Genomic DNA, 13,860 nt, shown 5'->3' with positions numbered 1-13,860 from the left:
AGCTGTCTTCCTAATTGCTGCTGCTATTCATGGGTCATCTCATAATCTATCATTTTTCTTCCCTTTCTTTTCTGTCCTCTCCTCAGGTTCATAAGGAAGCAGGGTTTAGACAGGATTTTCTTTGAATGTGACACACATATGTGGCGCCTAGGAGACAGGAAAATCCCAGAAGGCATCACTGTCGATGGTGGATCTGACTGGTTCCTAATCAATAGAAAATTTGTGGAATATGTGAACTATTCAGAAGATGAGCTGGTGACCCACATGAAGCAGTTTTATGCCTATACGCTGCTACCGGCTGAGGTATTATAAAAGAAGCAGAACTGTTAGATTCCTTTGTGATTTTTTTTAAAAAAGGAATTGTGGCTCTCTGTGACTGTTGTCTTTAGCTATTGATATGAGTGGACTTTTAAGCAGGTAAAAATTTTTGATTTAAAGATTAGGTTTACAATATACAATTTTTTTGAAATCCCAACCACATTAACGATCCAACAGGCATTATCCATGGACAGGAAAAAGTCAGAGGAAGTTCCTGCTTCAATGAAATAAGACCCAGTGCTGCTCAGCTTGCACTGCTTTTGACCATATTATTTGCAGGTATCTGGAGTATTTTATATAGAAGAGCCGGAATATGCTTTTTTAAAAAAGAAATAAGTCCGCTGTGTTTAGAATATTCTGGTCTTTTCAGGTCCATTGTAAATGCCATGGGAATCTCCACATTTTTAAAATAGTTTAAATGTTTATTTTTATCATTGTGTCTTGAATTTTGATATTGTTGAGATTCTTTCCTTTAAAAAAAAATGTCGTTAGTTTAATCACTTAATGATGCCAATCTTCTGAATTGTAGCCATGTCCCAAAATACACCTGATTGCATTCCAGTTTTCCTGAAGGTTTTTCCCCACTTCCGGATTCCTGGCAGCACATTCCATTAATATATGTATTTCTACCCTTTTTTTGGTGTGTACCTCTAAATAGAGCAATAAGAAGGGAATTTTAACACCCCCCCCCCCCCCAAAAAAAAGGGGGAATTTGGATTTGACAGGCTATTTAAAATGTTAAAATTCTGAAATGGGCCCAACCTGCCCACCTCTGGTTTTAACAGAGGCATGATGGGAGAACCAGTCTGCTTGCAGAAGGCAGGTTGGTCATTTAAATCTTATAATGAGGCTGTCTGCCTTCATTTCAACAATCATTCTATTTTTAACTCGGGTCAACTGAGTTTCCCTGGCCTCAAGAAACCCAGCAGGTGAAAGCAAGAAAGAAGGGCTGAATACATGAGTTAAGTTCCTTTGCAGCATTTTTTTTTCATGGGATGTGGGCAGCATGCCATCCCTAATTTCCCTTGACAACTGAGTGGCCTGCTGGGCCATTTCAGAGGGCAGTTAAAAGTCATTGCTATGGGTCTGGAGTCATACGTAGGCCAGACCAGGTAAGGACGGCAGATTTCCTTCCCTAAAGGCATTGGTGAACCAGATGGTTTTTTACGACAATCAATAGTTTGCATGGTACTATTACTGAGACTAGCTTTTAATTCCAGATTTTTATTCATTAATTGAATTTAAATTCTATCATCTGCCGTAGTGGGATTTGAACCTGTGTTCCCAGGGCATTAACCTGGGCCTCTGGATTACTAGTTCATGACATTACCACTACACCACCATCTACGTGCTTTTTCCAGGCCCAATATTCTACCCAGTAAACCATTTCCCTTCGATCTGTCCGCTCCCCCCACTTTGCCATTGGGACCACCCCTTGGTGATTTAGGTGCCCAGTGATTGATACCCACTCCCCCACTACATCACCATGCTTTCCTCAGCTGCAGTCTGGTGTTCCTCCCCAACAGGCTTCTAGCCTGTCAATCAAGCTGCCTGTGGGCAGGAAACAAACAAAAATAAAGGACCTCTGCAATTAAAAACTGGAGGGCTTTCGGGAAACCCGTTCTTCTGGGTTTCTTGACCTCAAAACAGCTCCTTCTGCCCCCATCCAACCCCAGGCTAAAATCCAGGCCAATGTTCCCGAAATTTAGCATTATACACTAGGCTTAGGGAGTTCGTCTGGATAATGTCTCCGGTGAGCACTTAGAAACGGCCAGATGTTACTGTAAGAGAACTTTACAGATGATCTGGTGATGTTGAAGCTGTTCTAGTTTCATATTGAGCAACAGTCCTAGAAATGGACCAGTGGCAGTCACTTCTACACACTGTGAAATCTCTGTGGTTTTCCCTCGTCATTTGTTTCATATATTGCTGCAACTAGCATGAGAAAATTAGAGGAAGAGCTCAGTTAACTTGTGGCATCTATTACCTCATTTCACAGTCATAATTATCCCTGAGTAAATGTGCAGAGTAGCGAAAGGATAGCCTTTATTTTAGTCCAGAAGTGTATAATTAAGCATATGTCTTTTCTAATTCCTATTTTTGCGATTAGTTCAATATAGAAAGTGTAAATTCTACATTCTACCAGATGTTTATATCTTGTTTAAAAAGTCTGTATTGTATCAATAATTACTGAGTTCTGTAGCTCTGACTTACTCAGTTTTTGCAATCTTTACTCATCCCAGATTTACCCATTTTTTTAAAATACCAATTTAACTCTCACATTTACAACTTCCTGAAGTATGTATTATGTCCCAGGACTATATGGTGGTCCCATCTGCAGATACCTTCATTGAATGATGTCCACATTACTGCTGTAATCAGTGTGGAATTCCCCTCCCTGACTTATTTCCCCTGCCACCAAGCTAACAGTTATAGAACTTGCACCTGGGAAATTCTAATGCTGATGTAAAAATCTATAAATATCAATGGAGCTTCCACTGTACCAGCACACAGGCTGATTTCCATGATTTCTGGAAGAAACTTCCACATCTGTGCTTCCCAGAAGTAGTGCACAGAGAGCACAACACAGAACAGAGACCAGGCCCAGGGGGAAATGGTTGGGCGAAGTACTGAATGAAGACCAGCCTCATGCTAAATAGTAGTTGACGGGGCCGTGGCAGAGGTCTGAAGTTTTGAACAGTCATGTTCAGAAGCTGGATGGGAGGATGAAGTTCCAGACAGAGGCCAGGCAAGGGTGGGGATGGGGGTGTACCTACCATGGCAGGAAGGATTAAAGAGATAAAAACAAAATACTGCAGATGCTGGAAATCTGAAATACAAACAGAAAGTGCTGGAAATCCTCAGCAGGTCATGCAGCATCTGTGGAGAGAGCAGCAGAGTTAACATTTCACATCTGTGACCTTTCATTTTTCATCGTTCTGATGAAAGGTCACAGACCTGAAATGTTAACTCTGCTTCCCTCTCTGCGGATGCTGACTAACGTGCTGAGTATTTCCAGAATTAAAGAGATGTCAAGCATAAGGAAATGCCTGACAAAGCCAGGGTCCACCGCACAACAGAGGAAATAAAGTTTGGAGAATGAGTTGCATCAGACCAACTCTCACACCTAGTGACTGGATACAGAGTGGCATTGACAGAGCCCTGAGAGCAGGGTGCCAGCCTGCCCCATCAGCCAGAGAGGGAGCTGTATTACAGCAAGCCGTCCTGAAGAGTGCTTTAGAGATGCGGTTCTATGACCAAGATAAGTTATTAAACTTGAATTGGGATGAACTTGCTTTTGAATGCCTCTTTGCTTGATTTTCTTTTCATGATTGAATAGCAGCTGTTTGGGGAGAAGGAGTTAAGCAGACTGCAATGTCATATGTTATTTCCAGAGACCTGTTTAGCTGTGATGATAGTGTAATTTTGACAATTAGAATGGTTCTATTCAACGTTGTATTTTCCATCATCTGGCACAGTCCACTCATGTAAAAGTAAAGCAAGCTGCCAGTCAGAGATCAGATGTGCAGATTATCTGAATAACCTTTTTGTAGGATTTTAGGCTTTGCTTTCAAATAAACAAAAGCTCAATCTCACTGGATAGCACAAAAACAGAAAATGCTGGCAATGTGCATCTTTAAAGAGCAAATTATCTCCATGGATGCTGACTAACTTGTGACATTGTGTTTGTAGAAGTTCTGTTTTTGTTTCAGTTTTGCAATATTTGTATTTTTTTTAAATGGCCAGCTTTTGATAGTCCTTGAATGTTTTCTAGCTTGTTTGATTAAGTAAAGAAAAGAAAATGTTTCCAGTGAAAGCAAAAGATGTGAACCATACCCATATTAAACTGAGGCCTCCCCTGCCCTTTCAGGTGGACGTAAAAGATCCCATGTTACTATTTCAAAAAAAGAGCAGGCAAATTCTCCGCCGTGTCCTCATAGGCCGGAATTTTAGGTTGGGCTGGAGACTCCTCCCACTGGCCAAAAAGGTTGGTGGTGAGCCCGCCGCTGCTGGACCTGGAAGCCACACTGATTTTACGTGGCCCAGGCCCTTAATTGGCCTCTGATGGGACTTCTGCCCCTCTGAGGCGGGACATCCTGCCTCCAAGAGCTAGCGGGCCAGCAGCTCTCTGTTCCAGCAGTGCCATCAGGTGCAGTGGCCACTGCTAGGACTGCAGCCAGGAAGAGGAGCACGAGGGATGATGGAATGAAGATGAGAGTGTGGAATCTCGCCGGGTCCAATCAGCCGGGTCCCGATGAGGCAAGGGGGGGTGGTGGTGGGGGGAATGTAGTGCAGTGGGAGCAGCTAGTACCGTTGGGGGGCTCTCCATGGGTCACAGGGTGCCTGATCAGGAGGGTCCTCCCCAGTCCACAAGGAGGCTGCCAGGTTTTATTGAGCAGCCCCCTGAAGCCTTGAGCCGACTGCTGGTAATATACCAGCAGTGGCGGGAGGAGGCCCTTAAGTGACAGTTATTTGGCCACTTAAGGGCCTTAATTGGCCTGGAGCGGGTGGGCCACCTTGCCACCGCTCATAAAATTGCAGCAAGGGTGGGAGGGCAACGGCACCCCACGCCTCCCACTCAATTTTAGGCCCACCCCCACCCCGCCTCCAGCCCGCTCCCGTAAGTGGGGGGGGGGCATAAAATTCCGACCATAGAACCATTTATGAAGGAGGCCATTTGGCCCATTGAGTCCATGCTGGCTCTCTGTGGTGCAATCCAGTCAGTCCCCCTCCCCTGCTTGATCCCTGTAGCCGTGCAAGTTTATTTCCTTCAAGTATCTATCCAATTTCCTTTTGAAATCATTGATTGTCTCCGTTTCCACCACAGCAAGTTCCAGATCATTATCACTCATTGCGTAAAAAAGTTCTTCCTCACATCCCCCCTGTATCTCCTGCCTAAAACCTTCAATCTGTGCACTCTAGTCCTTGTACCATCAGTTGATGGGAACAGTTTTTCCTTGTCTAACTTATCTAAGCCTGCCATAATCTTGTATACCTCTATCAATCTCCCCTTAATCTCCTTTGCTGCAGGGCGAACAACCCCAACTTTTCCGACCTAACCTTGTAATTAAAATCCTCATCCCTGGAACCATGTGGTGATCAGGACTGGACACAATACTCCAGTTGGGGCCTAACCAGAGCTTTATAAAGGTTCAGCATAACTTCCCTGCTATTGTACACTTTGCCTTTATTTATGAAGCCCAGTATTTATCCCTTAACCAACAATACTAAAACTGATTATCTGCCATTATCTCATTGCTGTTGTGGGAGCTTGCTATTTGCACTTGGCTCTCACTATAATGCTTCCCATATTACAACATTGACTCTTTTTTCTTTTGGGCCTCCTTATCTCGAGAGACAATGGATACGCGCCTGGAGGTGGTCAGTGGTTTGTGAAGCAGCGCCTGGAGTGGCTATAAAGGCCAATTCTGGAGTGACAGGCTCTTCCACAGGTGCTGCAGAGAAATTTGTTTGTCGGGGCTGTTGCACAGTTGGCTCTCCCCTTGCGCCTCTGTCTTTTTTCCTGCCAACTACTAAGTCTCTTCGACTCGCCACAATTTAGCCCTGTCTTTATGGCTGCCCGCCAGCTCTGGCGAATGCTGGCAACTGACTCCCACGACTTGTGATCAATGTCACACGATTTCATGTCGCGTTTGCAGACAATTTAGCCCTGTCTTTATAGCGGAGACATGGACGGCCGGTGGGTCTGATACCAGTGGCGAGCTCGCTGTACAATGTGTCTTTGGGGATCCTGCCATCTTCCATGCGGCTCACATGGCCAAGATTAACTACATTTCAAAAAAGTACTGCATTGACTGTAAAGTGCTTTGGGGGGGGGGGCGCATCCGGAGGTCAGGACAGACACTATATAAAGTCCTTTTTCTCTTATTACAACATAACATTATAGGCATCTGGGGGTTTCTCTTTATAGCTGACCTTGCAGGTACAAGGGCAAAGGCAAGTGAGGGTGGGAAAAATAGAGAACTGCATCGCTTCTATCTTCAGTTAACTACACAACAAAGTCCCCAATACCACAGTGTCCATTTTCTTGTTTTGAAGTTAAGATTTCAGGATTTCTAGTTTTCAAACTTTGTACAATGAGCATCAACTTGATTAGCAGTGAATAAGGCTTAAGACCCAATTAACAGCTTTTAAGATACATCAGTTGATAGTTTGTGCTCTCCTAATGCTGAGTACCTGGGATTGTCTATTCTTATGTATTTTAACACAGTAAAAATGTATTTATATATTCTCTGCCATAAATCCCATTCTATTTTCTCCCACTGGTCTTTTTATTCATTATGTTGCTTTGGACTTCGGAACGATTAATAAGGGATGCAGGGTGATAGGTAATCAGTTAAATTTTGCTTCTCAAGTGAAAATCCATATTCACTGGCCTTTCATTTAATTTTAAGGAGGTCGTGGGTGCATTATTGTGGGTCATATACCATGTAATTTGAGCACGGATTATAGCTGCGTGAAAAGGCCAAGCCAATACTCTTAGACTGGCAGCTAATATAGTTTGATTCAGTACCAGCAATGTTTTATCTAACCATGTTCCATGTTGCATTCAGCTCAATGAGAATGAGATTGATCAGAAGCTGGATTTACAGCTCTCTGGCATCGTTTCAGGCTACAGTCTTAGGAATGAGAGTAGGCCATTCAGCCCCTCGAACCTGTTCTGCCATTCAATGAGATCATGACTGATCTCTGACCTAACTCCATATACCCACCTTTGTTCTATAATCCCTTAATACCGTTGGATTACAAAAATCGATCAATCCCAGATTTTTATAATTTACTATTGATCTAGCATCAATTGCTGTTTTGTCATGCGGGCATCACACTGGCATGACTCAAAACTAATTAAACTCACTCTGCTAATGTTGCTGTTTGACTTAAGTAAATATGACTATTGTGAAATGATGCAGAGACTTTCTGAGCAATGTTAAATGTGGGGACAGATCATCTGTAGTAGCAGATGCCATCTTCGCCCATTATTTATTAATTATCTAAACACCACCAAATAAATAAATGAGAAGGTTTGCGATACAATTTTTGTCAGTTTTAATATTTTATTCCTCCCTCTGATCATGAAAAATGCAGGATGCATCTTGACTTAAAGTGTTACGTAAGATGTTTCCATGCAGCTGGAGTGTTTCCAAATGCTAACGTCTCATTGTCTTTCTAATCCAGTCCTTCTTCCACACGGTCCTGGAGAATAGTCACCTCTGTGAGACAATGGTGGATAACAACTTGCGCATTACCAACTGGAATCGGAAGCTAGGCTGTAAGTGCCAGTACAAACACATCGTGGACTGGTGTGGCTGCTCCCCCAATGACTTCAAACCGCAGGATTTCCATCGCTTTCAGGTAGGCTGACGCTCGCTAGCAAGCATGACTGCTAATGGTACTAATATTACTATTACTACCAACGATATCATTACTATAACAACAACTTACATTCAGATAGTAGGGCTGAAGTTGTGCAGCCATTCTGGCAAATTCTTACCCTAAGTACAACGGGAGTTCACCAGAAAGGGTTACAGTCACACAGAATGTCACTCCTGACTTCAGTTAGGTTCATCGTCATTCTGGGGGGGCAGGAGTCAACTTGGAGGGACTCAAACAGGTAGCTATGGACGCATTTGGAGGCAACACTGCATTCACAGGTACTTGAGAAGAAAGGGAGATAGGATATGGAGTGAACAGAGAGATTGAGGCAGGAGTGATAGCATTATTAAAGGAAAGGGGACAGCATTTGATGTCAGCTGGCATGGGGAGCTGAGAAGGGAAGTTTGGTTGGTCAGGAGTTTAGTGGGAATGGGATTCAGGCAACCGAGAGTAAGGGCTGGATTTTCAGCACCCACCCCACCAGGGCTGGGATTAGAAGCAGGTGTTGCTGAAAATTAGCCCTGCCGACTTGTGTGGGGGTTCCCCAGCTTCATCCTGCCTCTGAGTCATTTTTGCAGAGGCGATTAGGGGCTGGCAGGGCTGCCCACCCAAATGCAGTGGGTAGCCAATCAGGCTCATTAAGAGCCTAATTGAGGCAAATTAAAAGAGGCCGACTGGAATTCTCAAGGTTCCCACAGGTGGCGGGGGCCAGTTTAGGTGCCTGGAGATAGGCACCCGTCAGCAGGCTGGGGGCCAGCACTCCAAGCAGGCCTAGAAATCCTCCTTGAGTGTAGGAGCAGCCATAGGCCGCCCTGGAAAGGGTGTTTCCCACTTCCCTTCCCCCCCACAGTGCCGACAGTCGTGGCCCGGCTGCTGAAACTATTTTTCAGTTAAAGGCTTGAAAAAGTTGGAGAGAGGGTGCCTCCATCTTGCAGCACCCTGTCTCTTTCTTACCTTCTATTGGAGGCTGCTGCTGCTCTCAAGCTGGTAGACCTCTGGTCCTCCAGTTTCAAGAGCTCGCCTGCCCACCATCCTTGATTGGACAGTGAACCAGCCCACTGGCCATTAATTGGCTGTCCACAGAAAATCACAGTGACTGTGTTTCCCCCGGGGGAAAGTTCGGGACCCAGAAACAGTCCCAACATCTGTTTCCTACCCCTGGAGGGAAAATCCAGCCCTAAGTCTCATGAACGAGATGAGCTTGAAGCAAAAAGAGGAACTGATGGCAGAAACCAGAGAGAAAAGAGGATTCAGGGCTGGAGTGGGAGAGGAACTGGGGTTTGGTTTGGGGCAGGGAGAAAGGGGAGAAGCAGTGCAACAACTGAATAATGGTTTAGATCTTAGTGATCCATCAACTCCTCACACTTGTTAATGGTGATGGTGGAAGATGCAAAAGAGAAAACTTTTGAGACTGTTGTTAGAGAGTTACCTTTACCCTCTAGGATAACCGAGTAAAGTAATGGGCAGTTTTGGCTGAGGAAGCATTTGATATGGTCAAGCCAGATTTGACAGAGGATGAATAAGTCAGTTGTACGCCAAGTTTGAGGGAGCAAAGCTGAGTGCTGTGCTGGGGAAATGACCAGGATGGGAGTCAGTAAAGGGTTTGCTTGGGATGAGGGCAATCAAAGTAGAGGGGACGGAGCAGCTTATCAAACTGGCAGCTGAACAGTTATCATGGTACAAGGCTAAGCAGTTGGGAGTTCTAAAGTGTAGTTGTAAGTGACTTGTGGTCTAATTTATATTCAAGACACTGATATGACAGATAAAGCAGTGCAGGCCATTGTTCAATCGTTGGAGCTGGTCACAAGACCAGGCACAGTGGACAGCCGATAAGTAGAATTTTCATGCCCAATTTCGACCAGGAAAGCAGCAGCTGGCTGGTTAGCGGGACCTGAATTTCCGGCAGCAGGAATCTTCCAGTTGGCGGCAAAAGAATGGTCATTGGCAACAAGGTAAGTTGAAGAAAAGAGGGCTTCAAGAGAGTCTCCCAGGAGACCAGGAAGAGAAGCCTGGGGTGCGGGACCTAAACTTTCTGTGTGGGCCCTGGAGGGAGAAACTGGAGCCTCCTATCCAGAAAACATTGTGCATGATTGGTTCTCTCAGTGCTTCCTCCCAATAGTGTTCAACATAGAGGGGTACTAATTTGTCAGTTGAGGGGGTGTTCGAAGGTAATCAGCAAAATTTTCCTTGGCCTTGTTTGATCTGAAACCATGGCACCATGGGGTTCACAATGTTGAGAATTCCAAGTGCCAAGCCCACCTAATTATATATTACTGTATTTACGCCACTGGTGGGTCGATATTGCTGGTGAAACAGGTCATGCTTAGCAATGGTGATGGAGGATGTTGGGTGATTAATATGACTTTATCAGGCTTTTGCTTGACAAGTCTGTGGGACAGCTTTCCTAATTTGGGCACCAGTTTCCAGATGTTAGTGGGAGGACTTTGCAGGCTTGATTGATTTGGAATTGCCTGACTTTTGTCTTGATACAGAGCGATGGGATGAGCACTTGCATTTATATAGCGCCTTTCAACAGACCTCCGAATGCCCCAAAGTGTTTTACAGCCAATAAAGTACTTTTGACGTGTAGTCGCTGTTGTAATGTAGGGAACACAACAGCCAATTTGCGCATGATCTGGTGCATGGGTCGGTGCTGATTGGTCCATCCAATATTTTTCTTCTGCTTATGTTGTGTGGCAATTGTTTACAACTTATTAACTTGTTAGGCCACTTCAGAAGACAGTTGAAGTTAACCATACATACTGGGACTATAGTCACATGTAGGCCAAATTGGGTAAATAAATAAAATGCCATCTGTATCTCATGACTGAACAGCTTTTCCTATACATGCAAAAGGAATTAAAATGGCTTAATATTTTTGTGTATAAAATATGTCTATTGTAGCTCTGAGAATATCGTCTCTACCTTTTCTCTAAATGTCTCTGTCTCACCTCTTCCAAATCTCCTCTTCTACATCTCTCCCCCTAATTCTTATTAATTCTTTCTGTGTTCTCTGGTGCTTCCCTTATTTTTTCTTTACTTGTATAGTGTGACGTTGATGTACTCATAGGATATCCTCATTCACAGCATCCGCTTCCAAGTCAAAGGCCTCAATATTAACCACCCCCACAATGGCATTGTGTGTAGGGGGTGGTAGTGGGTGTGGTTGTTGAAGATTTAAATATAAGGAATGTGATCCCAACATGGCACACACATCCTCACCGGCTTTTTACAGTGGCGGATATTGGGGTGTCAAAGTGGCAGGACATTTAATTAACGTATTTGAATAGGGGTCTCACAATGCAATTGGGAACCCAATTTAATATTTACTGATGCTATGTAGGTTTCCCAGGAGTCCAGAAAACCAGCAATGAAAGGAAGGCGGAAGCTGCCGGCTCCATGAGGTTAAGTGCCTTTCTCAGCACACCTTGTGGGTCAGGAGGAACAGGAGTGCTCCCCCAGCCCTTAGGGGAGCCTTTGGCCTCCCTCAACGATCATGGCCCTCTCTTTTCTCTTCCCCCCCCCCCCCCACCCCCCCTCACAATCACCAACCTCCCAACGCCAAACCTGTTTAGCGACCTCCTTCAACCCCGCTCTGTTGTTTGGGGTACCGGAAGGCTAGCCCACATCATCTTAACGTTTAAAGAAGCAAATGAGGTGGAAAGTACTTGTTTCGCCATTCAACATCTCCCCCCCCCCCCCACCCCACCCCCGCACCATTTTGCTTATCTTGTTCACACATGTAGTAACAAATTACTATCAGTGTAAGCACAGAGAACCCAACTCAATCCTGTGAGAACTCATCACCCAATGGAAAACCCAGGCCATTGTATTTCCTGACAAAAGCCTTTCCCTGTAATTAATGTCTAGCAAATGCTGCCATTTTCTACATAGGGTTTTCATTACTTCTGCATGTATAGGGAAAGCTGTTCAGTCATGAGATACAGATGGAATTTTATTTATTTACCCAGTTTGGCCTACATGTGACTATAGTCCCAGTATGTTGGTTAACTTCAACTGCCTTCTGAACAGGCAAGTTAATAAGTTGTAAACAATTGCCACACAACATAAGCAGAAGAGAAATATTGGATGGACCAATCAGCAACGACCCATTTAGCCTTCGTATCCTTGAGAGACATGACCAGAATTATCTTGCTATTACAGATGTTTACGGACAGGAAGTGAAAATAACGAGCTCTTTTAATCTGCACAGCAAACTGCGAGACCAACATTTTTTGCTCGGAAGTTTGAGGCTGCGGTTAACCAGGAGATCATTGGTCAGCTGGACTTCTACCTGTTTGGGAACTACCCAGCTGGCACAACAGCTCTGAAGGCGTACTGGGAAAATGTATATGATGAGCCAGATGGCATCCACAGCATCAGTGACGTATACCTGACCATGTATCACTCGTTCACTCGCCTAGGTCTGAAGAGAGCAGAGTCTTCCTGGCATTCAAAAGAGGAAAACAAGTGCAGGTGAGAGAGAAGCTGCAGCTCACTGCTATGGAACTTGACAAAACTGTGGCAGTGCTGCAAATATACAGTGTTTACCCCTCAGAAGTACGACTTTTTTTCCACCATGTTGCACAATGAGTTAAGGCATTTATATCGCACCATTCATGACCTCAGGATGAACCAAAGCACTTCTCAGATAGTGAATTACATTTGAAATGTCACTATTGTAGTGTGGGGTATCGAAGCAGCCAATTTGCACACAGCAAGATCCCACAATAAAAGGCAATGAAGTAAACGACTACATAACCTGTTTTGATGATGCTGGTCAAGGGATCAATGTTGGCCAAGACACCAGAACTCCCCTGCTCTTTATTTTTAATTCATTTGAGAGGGCAGGCAAGGCCTCAACGTCTCATCTGAAAAACAGCACCTTTGACAGTGCAGCATTCCCTCAGTACTGCACTGAAATGTTTGCTGAAATGATGCCCTCACGTCCCCTAGATGTTCAACAATCACTGACTCCCCCACTATCAGTATCCTGGGGGTTACCATTGACCAGAAACTGAACTGGACCAGCCACATAAATGCTGTGGCTACAAGAGCAGGCCAGAGGCTGGGAATTCTGCAGTGAGTAACTCACCACCTGTCTCCCCAATGCTTATCCACCTTCTACAATGCACAAGTCAGGAGTGTAATGGAATACTCTTTCCTTGCCTGGATGGGTGCAGCTCCAACAACACTCAAGAAGCTCGACACCATCCAGGACAAAGTAGTCCACTTGGTTGACACCCCATCCACAAACATTCACTCCCTCCACCACCAATGCACGGTGGCGGCAGTGTGCACCATATACAAGATGCACTGCAACAACTCACCCAAGGCTCCTGTGACAGCATCTTCCAAACCCGCGACCTCTACCATCTAGAAGGACAAGGGTAGCGGATGCATGGGAACACCACCACCTGCAAGTTCCTCTCCAAGCTACACACCAATCTGACATGGAACTATATCACCGTTCCTTCACTGCCGCTGGGTCAAAATCCTGGAACTCCCTTCCTAACAGCACTGTTGGTGTACCTATGCCCCAAGGGCTTCAGCGGTTCAAGAAAGCAGCTCACCACCACCTTCTCAAGGGCAATTAGGGATGGGCAATAAATGCCGGCCTAGCCAGCGATGGCCACATCCCCCGAACAAATATATTTTAAAAAAAGTCCTGCAGTGGGGCATGAACCCACAGCCTTCTTGATTCAGAGGCAAGAGTGCGTAACATAAAGTCAAACTAACAGCCTAGTTACTGCTTCATCTGGCTGTAGTGTGTTTTTTGCTATGTCTGGTTCGCTTCTTGCGCGCTGGATGACATTATTTCATGTGCTTGATGTGGTAAAATGACCTTACTACCCAGCATTTTCCCATCAGAGCTCTGCAGCAACATGTGTAAAGCATGATTGGACAATATAACTAATTTAACATTTTGAAGAAAATTGGGTTATTCCATTCCCTGGAATTCTGTAACTGTGTTCTTGTGCTTACCTCTTTTTTACTGTTGTGAAAGCAATTCCTAACCCCATAAAGTTGTTCCTGCCAACTTGGGACCTAACTCCTGCCCACTCCTGGCATATCTGAGGTACTGCAGGCTGTGTTTACAAAGCTTACATATCTCTGCCTATTTAGGTTGACAGTCTGAATGCAGGT

The 13,860-nt window shown here is 44.7% G+C and overlaps 1 protein-coding gene across 2 annotated transcripts in view; it reads left to right on the top strand.

The window, feature by feature from the left end:
- xylt1 (xylosyltransferase I) overlaps positions 1-13,860 on the top strand; it is a 267,186-nt gene that overhangs the window by 219,311 nt on the left and 34,015 nt on the right. For both annotated transcript variants that reach the window (XM_068056207.1, XM_068056209.1), the window contains exons 6-8: positions 87-303; positions 7,516-7,692; positions 11,927-12,189. In XM_068056207.1, the coding sequence (XP_067912308.1) occupies positions 87-303; positions 7,516-7,692; positions 11,927-12,189 (657 nt within the window). The remainder of the gene's footprint in view (positions 1-86; positions 304-7,515; positions 7,693-11,926; positions 12,190-13,860) is intronic.

Source organism: Heterodontus francisci, chromosome 24 (assembly GCF_036365525.1).
Source record: "Heterodontus francisci isolate sHetFra1 chromosome 24, sHetFra1.hap1, whole genome shotgun sequence".
Classification (NCBI taxonomy): Eukaryota; Metazoa; Chordata; class Chondrichthyes; order Heterodontiformes; family Heterodontidae; genus Heterodontus; species Heterodontus francisci.
Note: the sequence above shows the minus strand (reverse complement) of the source record. Positions and strands in the feature narration are given on the sequence as shown.